The sequence below is a fragment of the Amphibalanus amphitrite genome, unplaced genomic scaffold, assembly GCF_019059575.1.
Source record: "Amphibalanus amphitrite isolate SeventyFive unplaced genomic scaffold, NRLGWU_Aamphi_draft 000033F_arrow, whole genome shotgun sequence".
NCBI lineage: Eukaryota > Metazoa > Arthropoda > Thecostraca > Balanomorpha > Balanidae > Amphibalanus > Amphibalanus amphitrite.
Window position 1 is genome coordinate 512,664 of NW_024881529.1, and position 27,407 is coordinate 540,070.

Consider the following 27,407-nt stretch of genomic DNA (forward strand, 5'->3'; position numbering starts at 1 on the left):
CAACACTGACACATTGTAAAAACACGAAATGTTGGTTCCTACCATACTACATTGCTGCTAAACGAGGCTAATGTCTAAGACACGCCTGCAACTCTAATAACAGTGTGTGCCGCACCGTCTGCCACCCAGTGCAGTGCGCAACAATCGATCGGTTCTGATTCCAGTGGGAGCTGCGCCTTTTGAACCACGCGGTGGGTAGCGGTCCCACCGGGCTGTGTCAGTTCTCGGACTCGTTGATAGCCTATCTGGTTAAAGGGACCCTCCCACCTTAACATTAGATTTGAGTTGAGATAGCCAAAATGGGGTCCCTGGCTCACAATTACCGGTTTCGGCACTCACAACATCGAGAAATGCCTTAAATCGGAAATATTGAATTTCAAAATTGCAGCATTTTGATTCAGAGGGGCTAATGCTTAGGAATACCCCTCTGAATGTGTGACGTCAGCGCAAATATCTAACGATTTTTAAATGTTTGATGTGATTTAATGTTACCGCTTGAAAGGGCGTTGTTTCAAAAGTGCACGTGAACTGGTCATTTATTTGTTAAGTGAATTGAATGTTCTGCTTTTTGGGTCAGGTGGGGTGAGGCCCTGGCAAGAAGTGAAGATTGCTTGGGGCTTAGGAGCATCTGGGAGGAGTATGACTTATGAGTAAAGTGATTGTGTGGAAGACTCGTGTGGAAAAGGCGTAGGCCGGCATTGGTGATCCGGTGATTCTTAGTGTCAATTGCGATTACTGATTATGTTTGTTCATTAATACGAAAGATAACTTATCGGACTGCGGACAGTTTTGGTGTCGAAGAGATCAAAGGACGATAAATCTAATCAAATTCCTACAAGCTATTTCAGCATTCCTTTTCGTTTTAGACATTATTTCAATTCAACCATGGCAAGTTTCGATGTGAGATTGATCCCAGAATTCGACGGTACTGGGGATGTTGTCGACTGGATCGAAAAGGTGGAAATGGTATGCAATCTTCAGCAACCGGCTGCAGATCAAGTGGTAGTCATACCACTGCGATTGAAGGGTGGCGCTTCTGCTGTTTATCGGCAGCTGCCTGAAGTGGACAGGAGAGAGGCGGTTAAAGTAAAGGCGGCTCTGCGACGCGCCTTTGCCGCTGATAAATACACTGCGTATGAAATGTTCAGCGCACGTCGGCTGGGCACGGGAGAATCGGTAGATGTGTATTTGGCAGACTTGCAACGGCTGTCAACCCTCTTTGGAGGGCTCTCCGAAGAGGGGATGGGATGCGCTTTCGTTGCCGGCCTACCCGAATCTGTGAAGCAAATGCTACGGGCCGGCGCTCGCATGGAGTCATTGACTCTATCTGAAGTCGTGGATAGGGCCAGAGCCATCCTACGGGAAGACTGCAAGGTACCCGATATAACGGCTATGGTGGTGCGACGGGAAAGAGACGGCCAAGACCAGCGCTTCAATGGAGGGAGGAAGGAACGAGGGCCGTGTTACGCGTGCGGTCGTCTGGGACATATCGCGCGTGAATGTCAGGCGCGTGAAGGAAACGGTCCAAGCATGGTGAGATGTTTCCGGTGCAACAAGCGTGGGCATATCGCGGCTCAGTGCCCGGAAAACGAGGAGCGAGAGGCGGTCCATGCGCCGGCCTCCTCTCGGGACTGAGATGGAACGGCGCGCTGCCGGTGAGGGAGCTATCGATGAACGGAGTTGACTGTGATGTCTTAATTGACACGGGATGTACTCGCACTGTGATTCATTCGTCACTCTGCGCTGTTTGGGAGAAGCGGGACATGTACGTGCTGACGGCCAACGGGGAGAGGCTGGAATGTGCGGGTACGGCTGGTGTTCGTGTGCAGGTTCCGGGGATGGCACCAGTAGTTGTTGATGCACTTGTGGTTGCTAAGAAGCCGCTGGGATTCAGTGCGATTCTCGGCATGGATGGAGTGAGGGCTCTCGGGGGAGTAGCGGTACGATCGCCCTCTGAGGTAAAGTTCGCCGGCGAGAACGAAGCATGTGGCTGTGTGGGGGACCTGCAAGATCTGACTGTTGATAAAGAAGACTTCCGTGTCGTTTTCGCTGCGGAGCTGCAGCGCTGGACAGTGGAATGGAAGTGGTCCGGTGAGGAGCCACCAGTTCGCCTCAAGAATGGAGTGAGCGAGTATACTGTGCCGGATGAGGTCAGAAAGGACTATGAAGAGGAGATTGAGACCTGGATCAAGAACGGATGGCTACTAGAATACGATGAAGAAGAACACGGTCCCCCGAAAGGCCTGATTCCACTCATGGCAGTGGTCCAAGAGAATAAAGGGAAGGTGCGACCCGTGCTTGACTTCCGCGAGATCAACACATTTGTCGACACGTACACGGCAGATGTTGATGTGTGTGACGAGAAGCTCCGCGAATGGCGTCAGATGGGAGCGAACGTAGCGCTTCTGGACCTCCAGAAAGCATACCTTCAGATACATGTAGACGAATCTCTGTGGCCTTACCAGACTGTCGAGTACAAAGGAACAAGATACTGTCTGAGTCGACTTGGATTTGGCCTGAACATCGCACCAAGGGTGATGAAGACAGTCCTCGAGGCAGTGGTGAATCAAGACGAGGACGTGGCAAAGGCAGTGTCATCATATGTCGACGATGTCTTGGTCAATGAGGATGTGATGTCCGCGGAAAATGTGAGCAAACATCTTCGAGCCTTTGGGCTCCAGTGCAAGGAACCAGTACGACCAAAAGAAGGCGCTCGGATTCTCGGTCTCCGAGTTCAGGAAGAGCATGGCAACCTCAAATGGAAGAGGGACAACGACGTCCGAGAGATCGACGGGCCGGTGACGAAACGCAAGGTGTTCTCGCTTTGCGGCCGTTTGACTGGACACCTTCCGGTGTGTGGCTGGCTGCGGCCAGCGGTGTCGTTCTTGAAGCGAAAGGCTAATGAAGCGGCGGACGCTTGGGACGACGTCATCGAGGACAGTTTAGTGAATGGGCTGATCGAAGAGATAATGACGCAAATTAACACAGATGACCCAGCGAGAGGTCAGTGGGACGTCAAAGGGAACGAGGTGACGGTCTGGGCGGACGCCAGCATGTTGGCCTTGGGAGTGGTCCTCGAGATCGAGGGCGAGGTGGTGGAGGACGGATGCTGGCTGCGACCAACCGACGGAACACATATCAACATGGCAGAACTTGATGCCGCGCTGAAGGGCGTCAACATGGCCATCCTCTGGGGTGCTAAGAGAGTTCGACTGATGACGGATTCGCGTACTGTGTACCATTGGATCACTGACCTCCTGAGCGGCAAAGCACGGTTAAAGACGAAGGCCGTCTCGGAAATGCTTATCAGGCGAAGGCTGAGTACACTGAAGATGCTGGCCGACGAGTACAGCCTGGAGATCAGCGTTCACAGCGTGGCCTCTGCTGACAACAGAGCTGATAAGCTCACCAGAGTGCCGGAGCGGTGGCGAGACACGCGTGCAGGCAGCGGTCCGGCTTGCATCATGGCGGGTGCAGAAGGAGACGAAGATGAAGCCGGGCTAGTGAAGGAGGTGGAGCGGGTGCATCATGCCGCTGGACACCCAGGTGTCAGAAGAACTTTGTACTTTTCCAAGAGGGCAAACTTGCGGGTCACCAAGCGTATGGCACGATCCGTTGTATCAGCTTGTCAGACGTGCCGGTCGATCGACCCGGCACCGGAGAAGTGGACTGGCGGACAGCTGTCGGTAGACATTGTCTGGGAGCGCGTCGCAGTTGATGTCACGCACTTCCAGGGGCGCCTCTATCTGACGATGGTAGACTGCGGACCATCAAGGTTCGCGATTTGGCGCCAGCTGCGATGTGAGAGCGCGGCGTACGTCACAGGGGAGATGTCATCGATTTTCTACGAGAGGGGAGCACCTTCAGAGCTGCTGGCCGACCCCGCCCCCCATCGCGCCGCTCGCCTGCTTCGGCTCGTCGGCACTGCCATCCTGGGCAGTTCCGGGGACGGCTCCCGCTTCTCCGCGCTCGTCCGGGCTACCGCCGCCGCCTCTCGCCGCGTCTCTCGCTTCCTCTCCTGCTCCTCCTTCGGCGACTGCTGCGCTCCGGTGCCAACGGGCGTCCGCTGCGCTCCGGTCCCAGTGGGCGTCCGCCGCGCTCCCGTTTGCCGCTCGGCTCCCGTCCGATGCCTCCGTTCCGGTCGTTCCCGCCGGTCCGGTCAGTCCAGCCGCCAGCAGCTGGTCTGCGTGCCGCGACCACAGCGCGCTCCCGACGTCAATCTCGTAGGAGACGGGGCCTGTCTGCGCCGCTACCGCGCCTCGCCTCCACTTGTGTGGTCCGCCGTAGTTCCGCGCCCACACCGCGTCTCCGACGTTGAATTTTCTCGGCTGTCCACCGGCTGCCGACCACTGGCGCTGCTGCTGGTCTCTGCTCCCGCCGCCGCCGCAGTCCCGACGGACCCGGCTCCCGGCGCCGCCGCAGTCCCACCGGACTGGTCTCCCGGCGCCGCTGGTGTCCCGCCGGACCCGGCTCCCGGCGCCGCCGCAGTCCCGACGGACCCGGCTCCCAGCGCCGCCGCGGTCCCGACGGACCCGGCTCCCGGCGCCGCCGCAGTCCCACCGGACTGGTCTCCCGGCACCGCTGGTGTCCCGCCGGACTGGTCTCCCGGCGCCGATGGCGTCCCGCCGGCCTGACCTTCCGGCGCCGCTGGCGTCTCGCCGGCCTGACCTGGCGCCGCTGGCGTCCCGCCGGCCTGACCTCCCGGCGCCGCTGGCGTCCCGCCGGCCTGACCTCCCGGCGCCGCTGGTGTCCCGCCGGCCTGATCTCCCGGCACCGCTGGCGTCCCGCCGCCTACAAGCGCGCCGGCGCCCACCAGCGTCCCAGCGCTCGCCAGCGACTCGGTACCCGCAGACTGCCGTGTCCCGGCGTCCGCTGCTCCCGCCAGCGTCCCGGTTCTCGCCAGCGACCCGGCGTCCGCCTCCTCCGTTGGTGTCCCGGCGCCCGCGCCCAGCCACATCCCGGCGCCCACAGACTTCATCGTTCCGGCGCTTGTCGGCGTCCCGGCGCCCGTCTGCCTCCGGGCTCCGGCGCCCGCCCTCATCACCGGCGTCCTGGCGCCCGCTGCTCACTCCGCTGGCGTCCAGGCGCCCACCGGCTCCATCGTTCTCCACTAGCGGCAGCAGCGCACACGGTACGGGTCGCGGTGGTAGCCGCCGCGGCACCGCGTCCGGCTTTAGCGTCAGGAGCGTCTGGTGACTCATGACACCGAGCCCGTCCGCGAACACCTGCGCGTGCGCCGCCTTCACCGACTCCAGCGTCCGCCGGCCACTTGCCCCGCCGACCTCGCTGACCTGGAACAGTGACCGCCAGTCCAGCCGGATCACCTGCAGCCAGTCCCGCCCCAGCAGCGGACGGTGTCCCAGCTGGCTGCTCAACACCACGTCCAGTCGCCTCCGCTGGCCGCCGTACAGCACATCCACCGTGGCCTCGCCGCGCACGGGCACCGGCTGCCCTGTGAATGACCGGAGCTGCATCACGGACGGTCTCACCTCCAGTCCCGGGATGCTGCCGACCGCCACGATCGACACCGGGGACCCCGTGTCCACCAGCATCTCCATCTGCCTGCCGTTGACGGACACCGTGACCAGCGGCAGACGGTCCCGGCGCCGTGTGGCTGTCTGGTCCACCGCCATCACGATTTCTTCCACGGATGCCACCTGTCCGCGCTGAGGACAGTCCCGCTTCAGGTGTCCCGTGTCGCCGCACTTGAAGCAGCGCCTGCCGCCGCTCCTGCCACCGGGCGGGCTGCCGCGTCCGATGTCGACCCGCCGACCGCCGTCCGGCCGTCCGGACGCTCGGGAGCCGCCCGGCTCCGGTCCCGCTCTTGCCGCGGCGCCGTCGCCGTAACGGTAGCTGCCTCGGCCACCGTCTCTCCCGCCGCCGCCGTCGGCTGACCTGGTTGGCCGGGCTCCGTCCGGCTCCGAGCCCGTCCGGCCCGTCGGGCAGTCCCGCCGCCAGTGCCCCCGGCCGCCGCAGCGGAAACACGTGCCCGGGGGCACGGCTGACCGGCCGGCCTCGGGCCGCTGCGGGCGTCGCAGCGCCTGGACTGTGTCCTCACCCGCCGCCGCCGGCTCCGGCGCCCCCGCCAACTGAGCTGCAAGATCCTTGACGTCTCGGAACGCACGCGCCGTCCTCCGGACGTCCTCCAGGGTGAGGCCAGCTCCCTTCACCGCCGCCTCACGCACCAGCTTCTGCTGTAGCTCTCCGCGGCTGGCCAGCACGCAGCGGTCGCGCAATTCCCGCTCCACCTCCGCTGCCGTGTACCCGCAGCGCTGCACCTGCGCGCGGAGACGACCAAGGAACACCTCCAGGTCTTCATTTTCTTCCATTGCCATCGCTTGGAATTTGCCGCGCTCCGCGACGACGTTTCTTGCGGGTACGAGGTATTTCGTCAGTTTCGTTTTCAGTCGAACGAAGTCGTCGTCCGCCGCCTGGCCGTCCGGCTCCTCCGGCAGCGAGTCGGAGAGGTCCGCGATATCGGGACCAACCAGGTGTAACAGTAGGGCGCACTTTCGGGCCGTGCTCTCGACCCCCATCGCCACCATATACCGCTCCAGTGACCTGAGCCATCTCTCAAAATCACTGCCCTGTCGGTATGGTGCCACCGCCATCGCCTGCAGTCCCGCTCCCAGCTCCATGACGTCATCGGACCCGAACAGCTGATCGCCGCTGTAGAGCCGGGCCGCCGCCCCCTCGCTGCACCCGCGCCGCCCCCACGCCGCACCCGACCAGCTGATCACCGCCGCGGCACCCGGACCAGGCCCCCCAAACCGAGTTGGCTTCCCGCGCCGGCCCCCGCCGGCCAGCCAATCACGGGGCTCGACACAGCCAGCCGACCTGAGCCGACCAATCACAGGCCGCCGCCGCCGGCCGCCGCTTCCGCGTTCACGTCCCTGTGCGGCATTCGCTGCACCAACAATAACAAAACGGCCAATATTTCAAGAAACATCACCAAACAGTATACCCGACAAGCAGCATCAATAAAAAAATCACACACCAACAAAACAAAGAAACTTTTCTAATCCTGCGCCGACCACCGCCCGGTTTTTACACCGCCGTAATGGCTGTCACCGCCCAGCGCCGCCAAAACTCTGGGCCACCGCCCGGCGACCACCCCAACAGGCAACCGGTCTTCCGCCGCGACTGACACGCCCCGGTCATCGGCTCTGTCACTGTCCCTGGCCGGCCTCCCTGTCCGCCATCGGTTCCGGCCCCGAGCGCCACCGACTCACCGCGAACTTCACTGGCGTCTGTTCTGTCGGCGCCATCTTTTTGGCCTCTTCCGGCCGCCTCACATTTACCACGACTTAAAGCAAATAAATCTCATCTTCGTCGCCACGTTGTTACATCGTGGTCTCGTGACAGACTGGCAGTTCTGGCTGACGCTGTATTCTTCTCAGCGATCAAACGTAAACACTGAACAGTACATCCGAGTACATCCGACCTTGGCCGGGGCCGGGCACTGACTGATGTAAACAACACCACAAACAGCTGACTACCCGTAATGCTGGTCACACTAAAACGCTGCCAGTTACGGATAACGATACGACAGGTTTATCCTGCCCAAACGCTCGTCAAGCTGGGAACGGAGGGCTGAGGTGAGGGAGTCGAGCGGCGGACTAGGGTGAAGGAATTCGGTGGCCTGGATGCAGAAGCTCGGGGGGGGGGGGGGGCGTTTCTTTATTAGGACTTTAGGGTGCGCTGACTGCGGTAAGGTCCAAATTATCACACCAAATTTTACCACGACATCTACCGGTTCAGGCACTCGAGAATCAGCGGCCAGTAACATCTGCAAAGACGAAGCATTTCCAACCCAGCTTCAGCCTAGTGTGGGCGCCTTAGGTGGCTTTAATTACAGTTGCACATACCAAACGACCTCAGTGCAGCCAGTCTGTCGCCGAAACCATTCGGAACAGACTTCAACGAAAAGTGAGACAAGGTTAGTGCTATCGCTAAGTGCCATTATAGACTTGGACCCCGTTGGCTTGACCCACTGGAAGGTGGTAGTTATCGGACGCTGCGGGGCATACTCATTTTTCCAAAATGCCTTAGATTTTGCTTTCGTGTTCGATGCTCTGTATTTTATAGCCAGCCTTTAGCCAGAGTAGTGATGTCAATTGCGGAAAATCGTGATACCGATACCAAACCAAATACCAACAAACCTCATGGAAAAATACCGAAACCGAACCGACTTGGGAATATGATGGAAATACCAACTTTTACCAAATTCTCAGCCTCTCTAACATTAGAGAGGATTCATAAAACCAACAAAATACCAAATGCGTTCGCCTTGAAATACCAAACACCAAGTTGGTATCGGTTTGGTATCGGTATACCAAAAAGTTGGTATCCGATTGACATCTCTAAGCCAGAGGGGGCCCCACTAATGATCAGTGCCCTAACCCTCAAAAGTTTCCAACGTTAATTTTTACTTATTTAACCCTCGCCCGCACATGGGGGGGGGGTGGTTGCCACCCCCCCAGGTAGTCTTTCTGCTCTGCACTCAACATTTTTAGAGCTAGACGGCTGATTTTTCGTATAGCTGCTCCTCTATCCTTTCTTGATGTCCACTGAAAATTTCAAGTTTCTGTGACTTTTGGTTTCGGAGATATGACCTTGTTTTTCAGGTCATGTCATGACCCAAATGGCCAATTCTCGACATCTTGCGTTGGCTATGGGCCTTCCCAGTAAACATGACGACGTCGGCCCGACGTCGGGCCGAGGCTCGGCCCGACGTCGGCCCAACGTCGGTTCAACCTCGGCCCGACATCGGCTGGACGTCGGATATGCCCGCATGTTCCGACGTACAGCCGAAGTCCAGCCGACGTCGAGCCGACGTCGGGCCGAGATCGTTTGCCGAGGTTGACGAGATAGTTTGTCGTTGGACCGACGGAGCCGACGTCGGCATGTTGATTGGGACAACGCGCCAAAAATATCAACCGGCGGCGGGATTCGAGCCCCCCAGTCGCCGACGTCGGCATGTTTACTGGGACAACACGCCAAAAGCATCAGCCGGTGATGGGATTCGAACCCCGTGTCATTCGAACGCGAGGTTAGTGCGCTAACCACTACACCACGCAACCAGCTAACGAATTCGGTTTGTTTTGTTGCTTTATGCCCTTTCGGTCTGACAAGACCATTTCAGAGCCGGAAGGATCATAGGATGGAGACATTGGTCTTCTTGGCGAGCACCCTGGGTCCAGTTCATATAGAGTCCCTGGTCCCATTGCTGTTACGTGACACTTATTGGAAAGGGCGACCCCACAATGGATTCATATAGCCACTCTTACACACCTGCACCAACGTTTCCCAAAGTGTCCCTTTGATAAGTGGCACTTTGGCAAAGTGACACCTGCCGACTGGCCTTTCTATATGAACTGGGCCCGGTCCTGGTGAGTTGCCGGGGCTGAGCCTGACCAAAGGATAGGCCGAGCAGCCCCCAAGCACTCACCGAACCCGGCTACGGGCGAGCTCGGCTTACGGGCAATCCCAAATGGGATAACGTCCAGTCCGGATCAGGGGGTTGCGGCGTGGAGGAAGATTTTTTTCCTGAGGATATTTTAAATACAGATTACGTAAGCTTTTATGAAACATGAAACATGTATTTTTTATATTATTTTAACGGTCAAAACAGCGGCCGATGTCGGTCCGACGTCGCCCCGACGTCGGCCCGACGTCGGCTGGACCTCAGCAATTGATCTCGGTCCGACGTCGGCCCGACGTCGGCTGGACCTCGGCTGGACGTCGGAACATGCGGGCATATCCGACATCCAGCCGACGTCGTGCCGAGGTTGGACCGACGTCGGGCCGACGTCGGCATGCCGATGCCGAGTTGCCGACGTCACCCCGACGTCGGCCGACGTCGGGCCGACGTCGGCATGTTTACTGGGTTGTGAGCTTTTGACACCTTGATTTCGGCCCTTTTTACCAGTCTTACCTCCCACCTATCATGGAACATGTTGTTCGACGATGTACAGATGTCAAGGTCAAGGTCAAGGTCAACCTAGGTCATCTAAGATAATTGCGTTTTAGGCAAGCGGACTTTACTTTTTGTGAAGTTTTTTGACTGCATTTTTGGTAAAAGCTTCTCAGATCATGATTTCATGTAATATGGACACATAAACAATCGGTGCACACATCAGTATACACACAGACACACACAGACATACAAACACATATAATTGACCTTGACCTAACTTGACCTGAAATGACCTCAGCAGCAAAAATCTGGTCGGGTAGTGTGAGAAAGAGGCTCTAGCTGGCTTGGCACCAGAAAATGGCATCGTCACCGGTATATGATAATCAGCGCACTTGATATCAAACGGTGACCCAAAACAGCAACATTTTTTAGTTTGACCTGACCTGGAAGGTCAATGACTGACCTGAGAAGGTAAAACTGGGTATCATTGGATTCGGCCCTGGTGGCGCAGTTGGTAAGGCGTCAGCCCGCGGTGCGGGAGGTTCCGGGTTCGATCCCCGGTGCCGCCCGTTCCGCGGGCGTCGTCCCCAGCTGTGTCATCAGGAGTGGGGTGGGCTCCCACATTAGCCGTAGCCTAGGGGGGAGGGGTACCTTCCTGTAAATGGGCAAAACCGGCCCGTTGGAAGGGTGACGAATAAAAAAAAAAAAAAAAAAAAAAAAATTCGTCTCTTCCCAAAGAATCTTTTTGGTCTTTACCGCTAAGCTCTATCTCCAACAGGAACGAAATGGCGCGGGGGGGGGGGTGGCAACCACCCCCCCCCCCCATGTGCGTTCTAGGATGGGAAAATGGCATGTGCGGGCGAGGGTAGTGAATACTGAAATAAAGCGGATACTGAACTGTGAACATCCAGTTTTTACACTGGCCCCACACAAGCCTCCGAATGCCCAAAGCAGATCTCTGATGACTGGCCTTAGGGTGTCATACCATGCATTTGTCAATGTGGTCAATGTGTACGACCTCAGCGTTTACCATTTCACTTGCACTGGAAACTGTTGCGCTCGAAAAAAATCAGGGGAGTGGCTTATTACGAGCGCTCATCAGTCCTAACTACCCGCAAGCGAATGGCTAGCCCTTCCGTCTCCGCTCGCTTGCGATTTGGCATTCATAGGTACAAAATAGCGGCAAGCGACCACTGAGGGTGTGAGTTGCGTCTCTTGCACACTTAAAATATCTCTAAATCGAATCTGAAAAGACAAAAAATGCTATAAAGCGGAAATTGTTAGCATTTACACATATTCAAAAGGCACCGTTGGACAAACTGTAGGAGCGCATAGCTGCAATATCAGGCTATGGAAATTTTCCTCATGTTTAGGGCACAAATTATGGAGGGGCGTTTGTCGTTTGTCCCTCCTCCAGAAGTTTCTTAGGGAACGATGCCTCCTCTGCCACCCCGTATCCATCGCCCCTGTAAGCGGTCACTGAGGGCCTGGGTTGCCGCTGCGTCACGTTGACGCTTATAATGTCTCCAAAACTAGGTTGGAGAGAGGAAAACTTGAATTGAACGCGAACACTTGTCATTTAAGAAAGGCAACGTATGATAAAGTATATGGGCATCTGGTTACATCTTCAGATGATCGAACAGAATAATCAGGTATATGTTTCTTGTCTAAGTTTTGTCTCAAATTATGGGGGGGCAAAAAGATACTTTTGCCCCCCCCCACGAGTTTGCCAGGGGGGGGCAGCTGCCCCCCTGCCCCCCGAATCCGCCGCCCCTGCACTCGAGTGAACAAAATACTTCCTCTTACTGAGCAAAGATGAATTACTTCCGATTCACACTTCCGACATTCACTCTCCGCCGATTGCCGAATGCCCAGCTTGGCTACAATCGGCGGCTGAGATAAGCCCTATGAGTATGCATTTCACGTAAAACCTCTGTATCCATGCGTGAATGGAGGTTTAAAGGGACTATCCCACCTTTAACATGGGGTTTGAGTTGAGATAGCCAAGTTTGCGGCGAGGTTCAGAAACCACTATCTATCTAGGTTGCAAGTTGCAACCCCCGCGGCCTCTTGGTGTTGAAGAAATTCGTTCCCTTCATTTGAAAATGGGCCTTGTACAAGGCCCTATCTTCAACATGGAGCGACCGTTAGTGTGACGTCACCTCGTTTAGTCATTCTGATTTAAATGGGTTTGTTCGTTGAAAAATCGCTTAAAACTTGGTCTGAACTTTGTTGTGGTGCCTACAGAGTAAAAAGAATCAGCTTTAGGACAGTAATGTGGCCTGGGGAAGGAGGTAATTTTGGGCTTGTGACGTCACATATTTGAAAGTTTGTGTTTGGAATATGGGAAGCCTAAGATGTTTAATGAAAAATAAATGCCAGAACCGTGTTCCTGGTCATCCAATCTATAAAGTCGGGCACAATATAACGGTTTTAACAACATTTTAGAAGGTGGGATAGTCCCTTTAAGCAGGGTGCTCCGATTAAATGGAGCCTTTTTCACCATTTTTTTTCTGGGTGATGATCATGAGCGACGAGCGTCTGCACAGGGGCCCTTGCGTCGGCGACCGCAGCCACTGTAATTCTGCCGGTCGCTTTTGCCCAGAAATTTCAAAATTCAAATTTTTACGTAAAAAATTAGGTACATGTCATAGCTAGAAGGAAAACATTGTCACCATCGGATTCCTTGCACCATTGCGCGTCGAATGATGTGTAAAACGATGAGTAACGAATGGGGAAAGGTAAGATTTAACCCGCGCTCGCCTGGGGGTCCTGGATTTCCACGCCCTGCTGGGGAGGGGGTGTTTGAACACCCCCTTCTAACTCGGCTCTTGGGCCACTTAGCGATACGCGGAAGGCGGCGTTCGAAAGAGCGCCAAAAATAATGACGAAATCACTTCGGTCACTTTTTTGGTCAGGTCAAAGGTCAGGTCACCAGAGGTCATTGAAGGCAAAATTTCGCCGATTTCCGGGTCGAAAGTCGAAAATTTCCAAGAAGCCAGCGCATAACTCGGGAATCAATAGAGCTACAGCGCCGCGGAAAAGCGCATTCGATAGCCCTATTAACGCCCTTTCTGAGTAATTCCCTCAGATTTGACCTAACGTCAACGGTTTTGCCTGCAGGGGGCGAAAACTGCAAAAATAGCCTATTTTTTCTTGAACAGTTTTTCTGCAATAACTTTTGACCCAAGCCTTGTACGAGCTTACTTTTACCGGCATCGTGTTCCTCTCGCCAAGACGCATCGAATGAACTATAACTTGAGCTTGAAAGGTCAACTTGAAAATATGACCTCAGGTCAAGGTCATGACCTGACCGGAAAAGGTCATGTTGCATATCAGTCGATTCGTATCGTCGAGCTGAACACATCTAAGGCGTTTTCATCGCTCTAGCATGCCTCTATCAAAAGTTATTTGCGAAAGACTGTTAGATACCATTCGTGACCTGAGATGACCTCAGGGGCATAAACAGGGGTCACGGACACCATTTTCATGTTCATTGTGTCTTAACCACTTGGTATTCAGTGCTTGGGAGTGTTTATAATGTCTTTCGTCCAAAAGAGGCGCATTTCAATTTTCTCCCATTGACTTATAATATGGGGAGGTCGCAAAATGGACCTGACCTTAGGTCATCGATATCAAAATTCTGAGATAAACATTTTGTACATGCTATTGCTCTTAGCAATCGCTGAAAGTTTCAAAGCGATCGGTCACTCTAAGTAGCTATGGCAGACATTGAAACTTTTTATGAGGTGAGGTCACTTCAAGTGACCTGGCGACCTGACCCTTAACCCTCGCCGGCACAGGCCATTTTGAGTTTTTCGACGGCACAAGGGGGTACGACCCCCCGCCTCGCGTTTGGCCCCTGATGGAGCTAGAGCTTTATTTTAAATTTCAAATTAACTTTAAAAGAAAAAATGAGTTTTGCCACCTTAACGAAGCATAACGGCAAGTACTATGCTCTTTCCTCTACAAGATATAAGAGTTTGGGCGAAATCTATCTCTAAAATTTTGTACAAAGATCGAATGAAAATGTCTCTGCAAAGTCTCGACATCGCCGTCCATTGACTTAACATGGGACACAGCAAAATTCCAACTTTGACCTCGTGCAAAGACACGTTCCGAGATTCTGAGGGGTATACAGCGCACACTAGCGTGTACCCAAACGTGTTTGCCATAAAATGCTGGGATGAAAACCACCCCTTTCTTGGCTCGTTTTCCCGCCATTCGCGATCGCGCAAAAAGTGTCCAAAACCCCGTTGACTTAACATGGGGAAAATGGAATCGCACGTGCCACGCGCAAAAGACTTCTTAGCGAGTAGCGACCGGTGCCATAAGGTAGATCGCCTCCGGGAGCCCATACACTGAACTTTTTACGAAGATTGTACATTTCGTCTAGGCCCCTACCAAGTTGCCCCAATTCGCTGCCAGACTTGCAAAACATAGCCCGGAGAAACATAGCCTCAGCCACAACTCGTGCACGCTCATCAGCAGTCAGTGCCTTGAACTGCTCGCAAGCCCACAGCCCATGACTTTCACCACAGAGGACACATCTCTTCTCACCTGAGGTGCTTGCCGTCTTCGTGGTGAGGAACATCCCAGCTGTCCTCTTCTGCTGACTGGGTGCAGGCGCAGCTGCCTCACAGCTCAGCTGGATGCGCAGCTGCAGACGGAGCCACTGGTCGAACTCCAGCAGGGTAGGTCGCACCAGTCTCAGGGAGTGTTCAGCCCACGCTTTCCGCATGTCAGCTGGCAGTTTGCTCAGGAGACGACGCAGGTTCTCACAAGACTGCAGGTCACCCTCATATCCCAGTCTCTTCAATGTAGTTGTAGCACCATGAACTGCTCCATAATATCTCTCCAGAGATCTGGCATCGAACGGCTTGGGAGCTGGACACGAAAACACAGTCTTGAGGGTCATCTGAACTACATCAATGTCTCTGCCATACCTTTCTTTGAGTGCTTGGAGAGCATCTTCAAAGGAGCTTCCATCACACACCATCCCTCCGATTCAGATTCAGATTCAGATTCAGATTCGTTTATTAGCAATAAGTCCACAGCACGGTGGCTTTTCACCATTGCACGTCAATTGACAAGGGATATAGCAGGGACAAGCACATCACATGCATTCATATACAGACTATCATATAGACATCCAGACAATGACGCGTAAAACGAGCGTTTCAAGGCGGTTGAGACATGATCACACTTTTTAGGTGTCTTTTAAAATTTGTGATACCGGGATCGAGCCCCAGTTCATTGATGATAGTCACACCGCGGTAACACAGGCGACGTTTACCGGTTTCTGTACGGATACGTGGTAACGTTATTCGACCAGCATTTCTGGTGGCATGGTCATGGTGCATGTTTGATGGACGCCCGATGGTGCTGAGCAGAGCCTCTGGTTGTCCAGTGGTAATCGTCGACTGAACAGTACAGGCAGTGTGGTACATGACAAGCTGCTTGGCATCCATCCACCCTAAGCGTTGAAATACATCCGAGACATGTTCTCGCCTTGTCCTTCCGCTGACCACACGAGCACAGAAGTTTAGAAGCTTCTGAATCCGGTGGAGCTGCGTGCCGTTACACGTACCATACACAGACATACAGTAGCGCACGACAGAAATGACGAGAGCCTGCACTAGACAAGGCAGTACGCTCTTAGGTATTGCGTGTTTCGCGTGATTCAGTGCCATCAACATGCCCGTGCATCTTTTTGCCACCGAGCCAATGTGTTCAGTGAATTTTAAATGCGAATCAAATGTGACACCTAGATTTTTTACAACACTTGTCGCCTGGATCTGAGCTCCGTTGAATTCCAACACGAAAGACTCCATTCCTCTTAGCATTGCAGGAGTTCCCATCACTATCATTTGTGTTTTCGCCTCGTTAAGTTTCATCCTATGTTGACAAAACCAGTGGTATAGTGTTCCAAGAGATTGTTCCATGCGAGCCTTTAACACGTCCATGTCCTTCTTCTTGCCACTCGTCAAAATCTGCACGTCATCGGCGTATTGTACAATGGTAACATCATCCGGCACATGCAGGCCCAGGTCGTTTGAGAAAAGCGTGTAGAGCAAACAGCTTAGTGAACCGCCCTGATAGACTCCAAGTCTGTTTGGTTTGGACGCCGATGTGAGAACTGCGCCGTCAGTGCGACGTATCACTACCTGCTGCGTGTGCCCCTCTAGGTAGTTCTGAAACCATTCTGTATCAATCCCGTATGTGTTCATTTTGTCCAAAAGAATCTGGTGAGGTACAATGTCGAAGCATTTCGACTGATCTAGGAGGGTGAGAACCGATACTTCTCCGTGATCCATGGCCCTTAATACCCTGTCTGTAATGACACTGAGAGCTGTCTCTGTCGAATGGTGTCTACGGTAACCGTGTTGTTGCTCTGACAATAAGTGATGGATCTCTAGGTACTCAACCAGTTGCCTTTGTACGAGTTTTTCGACCAATTTCGATATAGCGGGCAGGATAGAGATCGGGCGGGTGTCAGAAGGAGTCTTGGGGGCTTTCACTTTAGGAATCGGGATAACATGAGCGTGTTTCCATGACGTAGGAAACTGGGCGGTGTGCAGGCATGAATTGACAACATCTAGTAGGACTTCGCTGAAACCCGTGAAATATTTCTGCAGCATGACAATGCTAATTCCATCATCTGTGGTTGTGGCAGACGGTTTCATGGAGAGCAGAGTTGCAATCAAGGTGTCGAGATCGACTGGTCGAACCCTAAACGAGGCGGTCGTCACACGTGGCAGCCGCGTATGTACTGGTTCAGGTGCAGCAGGAACGCTGGCAGCGGTGGTTGGTCCTACTGTGACATAATATCTGTTTAGGGCATCAGGCGTCATGTTGGGTGGTTCGGTCGGAGTTTTCTTCCTTCCAATGACAGGCGTTAAGATGCGCCACAGGCTAGCGCGACTACCTTTGTCGATCTCGCGCTGGTAATACTCGCGAGAATCTTTGCGGACAGCGGCACGGCACTGTCTGTTGATCTCTCGGTACAAGCCGCGGTCTCCTCCATCTAGTGCGGCGCGGCGCTGTTTCAGCAGGCGCGCAGTGCCAGCCGACGTGGGCGGCCCCCGGTTCGTTCGCAACCGAGAGCGCCGGAGCGGTGCTATTCTATCTAGTGCAGCTAGGAAGATGCGCTTAAACTCGTACCACTTGCGCTCAGGGCCGTAACTGAACCACACAGGAGACCAGTCGGTGTGTCGTAAGGTTTCACTGAATGAGGCAGAGTCGACCCTCCCCAGTGAACGTCGCAGCACGTATTTACTGCCAGTATGCACATTCCCCATTCGACAATCAACCATGACACGGGTAATATCATGGGGACCGCCATAATGACAGCGCGTTACGCCCACTCGCTGCAGCTGTGCCGGTTTACTGATGCCGACAACATCAAGCAGGCTTGAGGCGGGTCGGTAGGTAGGAATAGTCCGGTTGGTGACATGAATACCGTACGTATTCAGCAGCGACAGAAGCTGATGTTCGCCGCCGCGCCCTCCGGTTTTGAGAAGGCACATATTAAAGTCGCCAGCAATAAGGACTGTCGCGTTCGGGTAGTTAACCATCATGTGCTGCAGTTGTTGCTCAAAATCATCAAGATCGGCAATCACCTGCGCGGCAGCGCTCGAGGGGACACGGTAGACGGATGCAATCAACAATTGGTAATGCTTGCTGGTTCGTATTAGAACCCACAATATTTCCAGATTTGAAGTGGGTATACCGGTGTCCGGCGTCGGTACCACCTCACAGCTGATGCTCTCACGCACAAGCACAGCAACGCCGCCGAATCCGCTGGGCTGCCGCGAAGAAGAAGGTCTGTCTTGACGATAAAGTCTGTATCCGGTTACTGTCATTAGCCGGTCTGGAATGCTCGGCCGTAGCCAAGTTTCACACACGACAAAAATGTCAAAGCCGTACACTCCGTGTAGTTCTTGTCTAAGTTCGGGTAGTTTGGGCTTAATCGATTGTATGTTCAGATGTCCTATCAGGAGTTGGCCCGATGGCTGGATCCCCGGTTGTCGCCACCTCACGCCGCCCCTGCAGCCGCGCGCCCTTGACCTCTTCCCACGGCGCGTGCGCCGCGGCGCCGGGCCAGCCGGCCGGTGGGGAGGGGCGGCCGCTCCGCTTAGCGGGGTGACCCCGCCTGCGCGCGCAGCACGCTGGTGACGTGTTATCAGCTGGTCACTGACGTCATAGGGGACGGGGTCAGCTCGCCGATGGAATGTGTCGCCCAAGGGCAGACGCCGGGCCGGCCGCCACGGAGCCGGCGCAGGAGCGGTTACGCTAACTAGCGTGTGGGCGACAGCTAACACCACCAACGACCGTAGCAGATCTCGGTGCATGATGTTTGCAGTGTAATGCAAACGGGTTTCACTCGCACTGCAGTCACTAATCACTCAATCACACAATCACTCGCAATCGCACTTAGCCTTTCACACTGGATAAGGCACGCGGGTGGGCGCGGAAGACAGGAGAGCACCCGAGCACGTGCGGCCGCCGGCGCCGCGCTCAGGGAACTATGATGGCTCTTGCTGCTCCAGTGACTGCATTCTGCAGATGTGCCATCTTCTCATTGGCACTCAGATTCTGCTGCTCCACCAGTGTTGAGAAGATCGAGTACCATCTTGGAAACTCCTCCACTGCTCCGCTGAAAGTGGGAAGCCTGAGACGAGGCAGGCTCTGTCGGAACAGTTGGCTGGCAGGATCAGGGTTGGGATTAGGTACAGGAAGGTCTGTTCTGTGTTCTTCATCTCTCTTCTGATTTCCTTCTGGACGTCTCTCATTCTCTTCATTGAAGTCTTCTTTCCTGTCCCATGTCAGCTCACTTTCAGCTGCCTTGGTTAACTCTGTCTTAAGACGAGCAGCCTGCAGGGCATCTTGTTTCTCTTGCAGTTGTCTTGCTCGCTGCATCTTCTGTTCTTCCTCCTCTCTCTCGAGGCGACGTTGCAGCTGCTGTAACTCCAGCTCACGTACCTTATCCTCAACTTCTGCCATTCTGGTGGTATGCTGCACCCGAGCCCTTGAAGCAGCAGATGACCTGTCAGTTGTTGCTGATGGAGTTTCTCCCGCTCGCTCTTGCAGGTGACTTGCCACTCGTTCCTGGGCAATCCTGTGCTCCTCAGTGGCCTCTTGCTCATATTCATCACACTTCTTCTGGTGATCATCATCTTCAGAGCTCATCTTGTATTCCATGTTCTTCTCCAGAACATCTTGTAGAGCATTGTCCAGCTCCTTCAACACTGCATGCAGCTCTCTTTTGCTACCACGAGTGTCGATCAGTACAAACGCTCTTCTTCTTGTTCGTGTCAGTGCACCCTTCTTCATGGCACGTTCGTTCTTGAGAGCAGACATGTTTCTTACTTGAGTAGTGTACAACTCAACTTGACGTCATCAGACCAAACAACTTCAGAGAACTTCTGACGCTGCGCCAAAACACATCTGAAAACTGTGCCCACCTCTGCCGTGCCAAAACTCTGTCAACGCACTCTTGCCTGCACAACTAAATAAAAGAAACAAAAAGGTACATAGGAAAGACATGGTATTGTGGAACATGATAGCAAGCCAGAGCATATGTGTGCAGAAAGAGTCCAAAGAGTGGTTTTCTGCAAAAGAACAACCAATAATCACACATACAACATAACCAAGGGTCAAATGCGGACATTGATGCGGACAGTTCACACATTGTATGAAATGCGGATACAAATGCACATTTGCCAGATGCACGTAAATTCAATCAGCAGAAATGACAAGTTACAACTGGCATTTGTTCTGTTACAAATAAAGATAGTAATTACTGACCAGATGTGTTCTGGCGCAGCGGTGAGACAAGTGGCCAGTCGGCTCACACTCGACTGGCTCCCGTCTGGTGCCTCAGCTGGATCACGCTCAGCTGGTGACACACAACAGTACAACCTATTACTCCTGCCACTGCCCAAATGCACGAGGAAATGTACCAGTTTTTACAATGTGCTAGATCTAAGGCTGAAATACAAAGTAAATAATCTAAATTAGCAATATCAGCCCCAATGGCACGTGGAACTCGCGCCACTATTGCCGCAACGAACATAATGTCTACGATATATCAGTTTTCTAGCCACAGTTTATCAGTTTAATATGCACGGCCAACTGCTCATCATTGTCAGTGGCACAATAATCAAAAATACTGACCTTTCACCTTTCATTTCACACAAATAGATCAGTGCCTGCTCATTCTCGGCAACTCCCTCGTGGCAAAATGTCGCTGATACAATGGGTGTGTATCAAATGTACCCAAGTACAGTCGGACCCAGAATCCAACGGGACCCAAGATTCATAAGTACCCAGGTGCCTCAGGCTATACGGAAGTACCATAGCGACGTTGGGTCCCAAGGTCCAAGGTTGCCAGAATATGATTGGCTGAGCAGGCAGACCAATCGAACGAGCTGTTAGAAACTACTGTACCTCAGTACACTCTCTGACAGTGGGCAAGTGCGGTGAAGAGTTCGCATACCAAAGTGACCCTTCCGGAGGACCGGCGGCCGGCGCCCAGTCAAGTAACAATGGGAAGGGTCGGAGGGACGGCCCGCCGCGCCGCACGGTGACAGCTGATTCCCGGGACGCTCAAGTGTCGCCTGTCAGACGCGTCGCCTGCCTCCCCCCTCCCGCCCCGCCGAGCCGCACAAAGCAGCCGGACCCTGTCGCGGAACGAACCACCCGACCATGCTGTCATCATCGGCGGCGAACTGAACTGCATGTCTTTCTGAGTCGTGGCGCTGAGCAAGCCTGAATAGTGAATAACCGGTCATGCTTGCGTATTCCATGCTTCAGCCCTGCTGTGAGCCATATTTTATGATTGCGGATCTTTCGCCGGCACAGGGGTGGGGGGTTGATGAGGTTTTTCGCGAATAACTCGCGTAAAAAGCGGCTGATCGCGACGAAACTTTCAGTACCCTCGCAATGATCAATTTTACACCTACCCTGAAAATTTCATGACCCTGACCCCAATGACCTTTGACCTGAGACCTCTTTTCCGAGACCATGTTTGGCCGGAATCGCGATTCGGCGTATGTCGGCTCGCATTAGCCGCGCGTTTGCAAGCTTTTCGTGGTTTCAAACGTTCAAACATGTGATTTGATGTTGCTCCCATACATTAGGGTGGGTGTCAAGGTCACCTGAAGGTCAGGTCAGGTTATTGACCTTTGGTGACCTCGGGTGACCTCGGTTCACCTTTTCGAGTTTTACATGTTTCTAGCCTAGTTTTTGGAGCTGAATTCGAATTTAGCAATCATTTTAACATTTACGAAGTAGTTTTGGTGCCTTCGTAACATGTTACGAAGCTGTCAGAGGCGGTTGACACGTATTACGAATACCCGTCACAACCCCTACCGGTTGACCTGACCTGACCTGACCCGACCTGGTCTAAATGCTTAAAGACATCATCTCTGATCAAAACTAACACGATATTCGTGATCGTGAAATTACAGGTATGGTAAAACGTCCCAACTTTGGTTGTCACCTGGTTATGAGTATGAGTTCCGTTTGTATAGATAATGCATTTAATATTCCAGTTTCGGCGGTACTACTCTATTATTTAGGTAAGCAGAAACGTATTAACGTCAGTAACGTGCTTTGGGAGTATATGATTGGATGGAGAACCGTTAAAAAAAAAAACAATCCTTCAGCATTTGCAAGCAAAGCTACCCAGCTCAATAAATTCACCCATTGCAAAAAATACTGTTTTCAATGTCTTCGTCATCTATTTACCCCAATCAGCAACAATGCATCTTAATATAGCCATTTCTGGATTGTGGCATTCTGTTTCACATTTTTTACAAAGTCTGTTTCAGCCTTGACTATTTTATTTGCTTATAAGCAAATAAAATAGTCAAGGCTGAAACAGGCTTTCCGCAGTCAGGAAATCGCATGCGAGAGCCTATTCAAATACATTACAATCCTTCCCGCATCAAACGCATGCGGGAGGTGCGTACGATTGATGCGAGCGTTATTTAATCAATTTGAATAGGCTCTCGCATGCGATTTCCTGACTGCGGAAAGAGTCTGTTTCAGCAGTTATTAGAAACTATGCCGGTGCGTTTTGTGAATTTTACAATGCTTGTTTGTAGCGGTATGTCTTATATCTGTCATTTATCCCGCGTCGTAGTCAGTATTTACAATTGCTTCACGTGCTAAGAGAGAAAATTATCAGATGTTGAGTAAATGATTTGTTTAACAGGTTCTAGACGTGTAACAGTTGTTAAACGTCTACTGTGACGATTAACAAACTGTTAAACGTCTAGTAGACATTACATGAAATATGTCGGCGGCACGGGATAAAATTATTAAACCGCTCGTAGGTAGAAAAATCTTTTAAACGTCTCGCCTATCGGCTCGACGTTTAAAAGATTTGTTGTAGGGGAGAGTGGGGCAAAGCGGCCACCCTAACGCTTCTCACGATGCCAACGCTTGATTTTTAAACTTTGAAAGATCGATGGTCACGCTTTTGCGAGGCTTATATCTCAGCAACCACTTGACCGATTTACATGCGGTAATTAGTAAAGAAGCTTCATTCCTTCTATCAAGTATTGGATTATTCCTGATGAATGTGGGTGACCCCTTATGCACGTGCTACTTGCAAAACGAAGAGGTGTCAGTTTTGTAACAATTGCAATATCGGGCCGATTGCGCTGAAAGTTGGCATGTACAGGGTGTCCCATAAGATCGTTCTCACCTAAATTTTACTTTTAGGCGTACTCTTGTTTTACAACACGTTCAGCGTAACTCGCAACTTAACCCGCGCCCCACTGGGGGGGGGGGGGGAGGGGCTATTCAATATTCATAGCCCCCTGCCGTTTTTCTACTGCAATGCAGCAATAACTTCTAAACCGCTTGATGTATCGCCGCCACACTTTCAGTACCTTCGGCTGCATCAATTTGACATCTTGTGTCAAAATTTGAACTTCGTATCCATCATAGGTCGGCCGGAGATGACGTCAGAGTGACGTCATGTTCGGCCGATTTCGACGCAAAACACTGAACCACGGGAATCGCTCCGTCCCAAGAGCTCAGTTTTTGAGCTAAATCCAATTTCTTTGCATGAGAGGACTCCGAATGGACTGCGCTATCAAACTGCCATCTCGAATTTTCAAAATTTTGGAAATTTTGAAAAAAATGTTTATATTTAAATTCAAAATTTGTATTTTTATCTTTTTCAAAAACTTTTTGACTTTTCGAAAAAAAAAAACGGAATACATATGATATAAAAAACGGAATACATGCTTATGACTTTCCTACTCTATGCTTGAGGCTCAAAAAACGGAGCGCTGAGGACACCAGTAAGGTCATGTGGACTAATTCATGATCGAGATGAAACACTCGCCTAAATCCCAAAACGGTCTCATAAGCGCGAAAGACAGTGCCTCCTTTTCGCCCCTCTTGGTTCCTGTTCAAAAGGCCAGGGCCACGGTATTGTGGGGTTATAGGCGCCCAGGTGCTAACTAAAGTTGCACGAGGTACCCTAAAACCAGTTTTTTACGGAGACTGGTTCACCAGAAGATCTAGGGATCTAAGAGAAGCTTCTTAAAAAGCTCATATGTTTTTCTATAATTATCGCTGACGAAGCTTCAGGAGCGAAATATTCGATAACTTTAGATATAACTTTTTGGATCCTATTTCTGATTACGGAGCGAGCGAAGCGAGAGATAGGTATGACTATGCGTCTTTCCTTAGATTAACGGAAATTTCTGAGTATGAGCGGCCACGGCGGCCACGGCGTGCCCACGTGAGCGGCCACGGCGTGACCACGGCCGGCCGGCCGGCCGGCCGTGGTCACGCTTTTGCGAGGCTTATATCTCAGCAACCACTTGACCGATTTACATGCGGTAATTTTTGTAGGGTAGCTTCATTCCTTCTACCAAGTATTGCACTATTCCCGATGCATGTGGGTGACCCCTTATGCACGTGCCACGTGCAAAACGAAGAGGTGTCACTTTTGTAATTGTTGCAATATCTCGGTAACTACTGGGCCGATTGCGCTGAGAGTTGGCATTTAGGTAGGCATCCACTAGGCAATGCGTATCCAGGTGCCAGAGTTGGGGTGCTGCTGCACGTGCGCACGTGCAGGGGTCGTTTCCAGATCTCGAGAACGGCTGGACCGATTGCGCTCAAATTTGGTACACGGTTACGGAGCAGTTAGTAGGGTGCCATGCACAAGTCAGTTGGGACCCATTTTGCACGTGCGCACGTGCAGGGTGCCGCTTCCAAATCTCGAGAACGGCTGGGCCGATTGTGCTCAAATTTGGCACATCGCTAGAGACCGGTTAGTAAGGTGCCGTGCACAAGTCAGTTGGAGGTACCCCTCGCAATTTCGCACGTGCAAGGCCCACCCTCTCGCTCGCTCCGTTAGTCCACAAAAGGCGTTATACTGGTTTATATTATGAGGTTACTGGTTATTTTTATATTATTATCATGATCTAAGAGAAGTCTCTACTTTCCAGCTTAACTCGAACCGCCACTATGGACTCAGTTTTGGAGGGGAAAATGGCATCAGGGAGATCGGTCGGTCGGTGATACATTAAAGCATTGAGGCAATGATGATGACTACACGTTGACGCTTTGATTTAAACATAAATTAATAGAGACTGATGCTATTCATGTCAATACCTTAATTGGTTTGACCTTGGTACGGCTACCTACCGTCAACCCCTACATCGTAGCAGGGCCTCGTCTAACATGTTAACTGGGGGTGTGGGGGGGGGGCAAACCCCTGCAGTCACTGGCCTGCCCCCCCCCCCCCCAGTCAGGGTAAAAATGTCACTAGGTACTGGGGGGGGGGGGCGGCAAAAGCGAAAAGGCAAACGAATTTTTACTCCAAGGCGTCGATGCGCATAAAAACAAATGCATAAACGAAACATGGATGCAATGTGAGCATATTGATATACCCGATTAGTACCTCTCACTGTTTTCACGTGTTTAGGTATCTTGTTTACCTAATAGCAGGGATGCGGAGCCGGAGCCGGAGTCGGAGCCGGAGCCGCCGGAGCCGGCATATTTTGCCGGGAGCCGGAGCCGGAGCCGGAGCCGTGAAACAATATAGCCCGGAGCCGGAGCCGGAGCCGGAGCCGCCAAAAAAGGGGGCGACTCCGGCTCCTTTTTATTTTTTGAAGAGGAAAAAAAATAATTAACCTAGTTCGGTTTGACAGTACAAGGCAGTAAAACATATGGTACTTACGTCATGGGCCATCAAGTGAATGAAAAAATCCGAATATCCCCAGTATTCCACAGTACGCAAACAACTTCCTGTTTGCTCTTCCCCCCCCCCCCACGTCTACTGCATCCCCAGAACATGAGGACCAGTCATCAGGTGACGGCCATTGTTTTCAAACCAGTGCAGTGGACTGCGACTCCCAGCACCGTCTCATCCCACACACCCCCCACCCCTCACCCCCCAATGCAGCCGAGACGGGTGTCAGCTTACGATGGTTCACTGAACTCCGATTCGCGGCGACTGCGTTTCCAATGCCATCGCTTCCTAGCCCTTTGTTCTGCCAGTTCTCTCCGAGGTGCGTTTGCGCGGGGACGCGGTGAGCCGGTCATGGCAAAGAGTAACGCGTATAACCAATCCAATTTTTCTTCCACCCGTATTTAATTGATTGCGTAGGGGATGTACTGAGTCGGAGCCGGAGCCGCCGGAGCCGGAGCCGCCGGAGCCGGACCATTTTACTCGGAGCCGGAGCCGGAGCCGGAGCCGCCATAACATTTCACCCGGAGCCGGAGCCGGAGCCGGAGCCGATTTTTTTCTCCGGAGCCGGAGCCGGAGCCGGAGCCGTCTGAAATTTCCACGGCTCCGCATCCCTGCCTAATAGCATTGTTTTTTTTTTCTTGGCTCACTGCTCACCAATACGTTACATTTCGGGTTTTCAGGCGACCTAACTCCGTGTCCCGCATATTATCTTTCACGTATTCTACTGTTGTTTCTGTCCTCGGGGCGTCAATCTGTTGCTTCTACCCATCGTCGGCCTCACTACGCGACGTCGAACTTCTAGCTGAACGGTCACCGGTGTGCGGCAAGAGTAGCTCCTAATCGTAATGAAGCAGGCTCCCATTCTGGGTGATCGTAAGTTCAGCTTGGTGGTCTGTCTCTGGGGACAGGAAAGACTAGTGCGGGCTACCAGAGGTCAACGTGGGTCCAGAAGCTGGCATTGGCCATCAGAGCTCGGCACCTGACGCTCATAAGCCAGCGGGGCCCATTAGAACCGATCAAGGCCATATATACAGGGTGTCCCAGAATTACCCGAACATTGTTAATTAGTGTATAGAATAAGGCAAACATGATTGCGCTTTTTTCTTTTTACCGTCCTATATAGTCAACTAGGGTGGCTGTCAAATAGCACATGCAATAGATACGCTTGTTACAAGATCAGCCGACAATGATGGAAAATGCCAGCCATTGCTGGTCTCAGTTGTTTTACGGGTCTCCCGAAACTGGGTGTAGGCCTGTTTTCTTTGACCTCTTGCCGGAGGATATTACGATCATATAAAGATAAACTTGACATCAAAGTGTTCCCAGGCCATAAGGTATTATCCCCCAAAACAAAAATTTCTGCCTACACCACTTTTGCTGCGTTTTTTACATCTGGAGTGGAGAAGCTCCATGTCTGAACATGGCGCGACCTTTGGCTTCCAACAGATTTGGTTTCCAAAACAAACCCGTTCATGGCCACTTGGTTCACGGCATCCAGTTTTTGTACTGGTAGAGTATTACCGCAATAGATACGGTGCAATAGATACGCTTCGTACTCTGTGCTAACGGTTGTCTTTGGGCCATCATATCAAGCCCAATGAGTGCACGGTGGCTCAAAATGTCTCACAATATGATTTTCGACGGGTGCCTGGCCGTCTCTGCTGTTGGGGCGTTGTAGTCATCTGACGTTCACACACGCCTTTTTCGGGCGGTTCGAATGACATAATACCTTCGTTAGACCACAAAGTGTGGTTCAATATACTGTTGTGTTGTATATGATATGTTTTTGGGATGAATTGTAGTGATTTGCGCTGCTTTTCCCGTAGTTTTCGCATATTTTTCTGGCGAAGGACCCCAACTTCCAAAATTTTGTCGAAGATAGTGGTGCAAGGTAGACTCATGTTTTGTAGATAATCCTGATCTATTGCTTAACTAGTTTTTAGCTAGATCGGTGACGTTTGTTGTCTATGACAAGCAACCACCTGTTTGACAACTGGTGCATGGCCCTTTTTGGCCGAGCCCAAGCTTGTCAATAAGGTTTATCTCTTGCTCTCTCTCGCTTCGTTAGCTGATATAATTGCGCTTTGCTCAATCCTAACTGCTTGCAGATGAGCTGCTGAAGCTCTCCAGCAAAAACCATGCCGAAAGTCCGTTTACAAAGTTGAGAACGGGAGTTGATTCACCATGGTTGCCTGTTAGTGGCTTAAGCTGAAAACGGAAAAGGACTACTCTTTTGACTCTGGATAATAATTGATTCGA

The 27,407-nt window shown here is 52.4% G+C and overlaps 2 protein-coding genes across 2 annotated transcripts; one reads left to right on the forward strand and one right to left on the reverse strand.

Moving 5' to 3' along the window:
* The first annotated feature begins 1,763 nt into the window (after positions 1–1,763).
* Positions 1,764–3,504, forward strand: LOC122368930. The gene is made up of 2 exons (XM_043343258.1): positions 1,764–3,228; positions 3,395–3,504. The coding sequence occupies exons 1-2, from the start codon at positions 1,764–1,766 to the stop codon at positions 3,502–3,504; spliced, it is 1,575 nt and encodes a 524-aa protein (XP_043199193.1).
* A 14,935-nt stretch (positions 3,505–18,439) lies between these two features.
* Positions 18,440–20,446, reverse strand: LOC122368941 (trichohyalin-like). The gene is made up of 3 exons (XM_043343271.1): positions 20,099–20,446; positions 19,730–19,820; positions 18,440–19,533 (listed from the first exon to the last, which is right to left on the reverse strand). The coding sequence occupies exon 3, from the start codon at positions 19,280–19,282 to the stop codon at positions 18,440–18,442; it is 843 nt and encodes a 280-aa protein (XP_043199206.1). The 5' UTR covers positions 19,283–19,533; positions 19,730–19,820; positions 20,099–20,446.
* Positions 20,447–27,407: the final 6,961 nt, after the last annotated feature.

What these genes read in the sequence shown, in the direction of transcription:
- LOC122368930 (XM_043343258.1), top strand. Translation starts at nt 1,764, where the DNA reads ATGTACGTGCTGACGGCCAACGGGGAGAGGCTGGAATGTGCGGGTACG. An exon ending in TCGACTGATGACGGATTCGC is followed by an intron (nt 3,229 to 3,394) that starts GTACTGTGTACC and finishes TGCTGACAACAG; the next exon opens with AGCTGATAAGCTCACCAGAG.
- LOC122368941 (XM_043343271.1), bottom strand. Translation starts at nt 19,282, where the DNA reads ATGTCTGCTCTCAAGAACGAACGTGCCATGAAGAAGGGTGCACTGACA.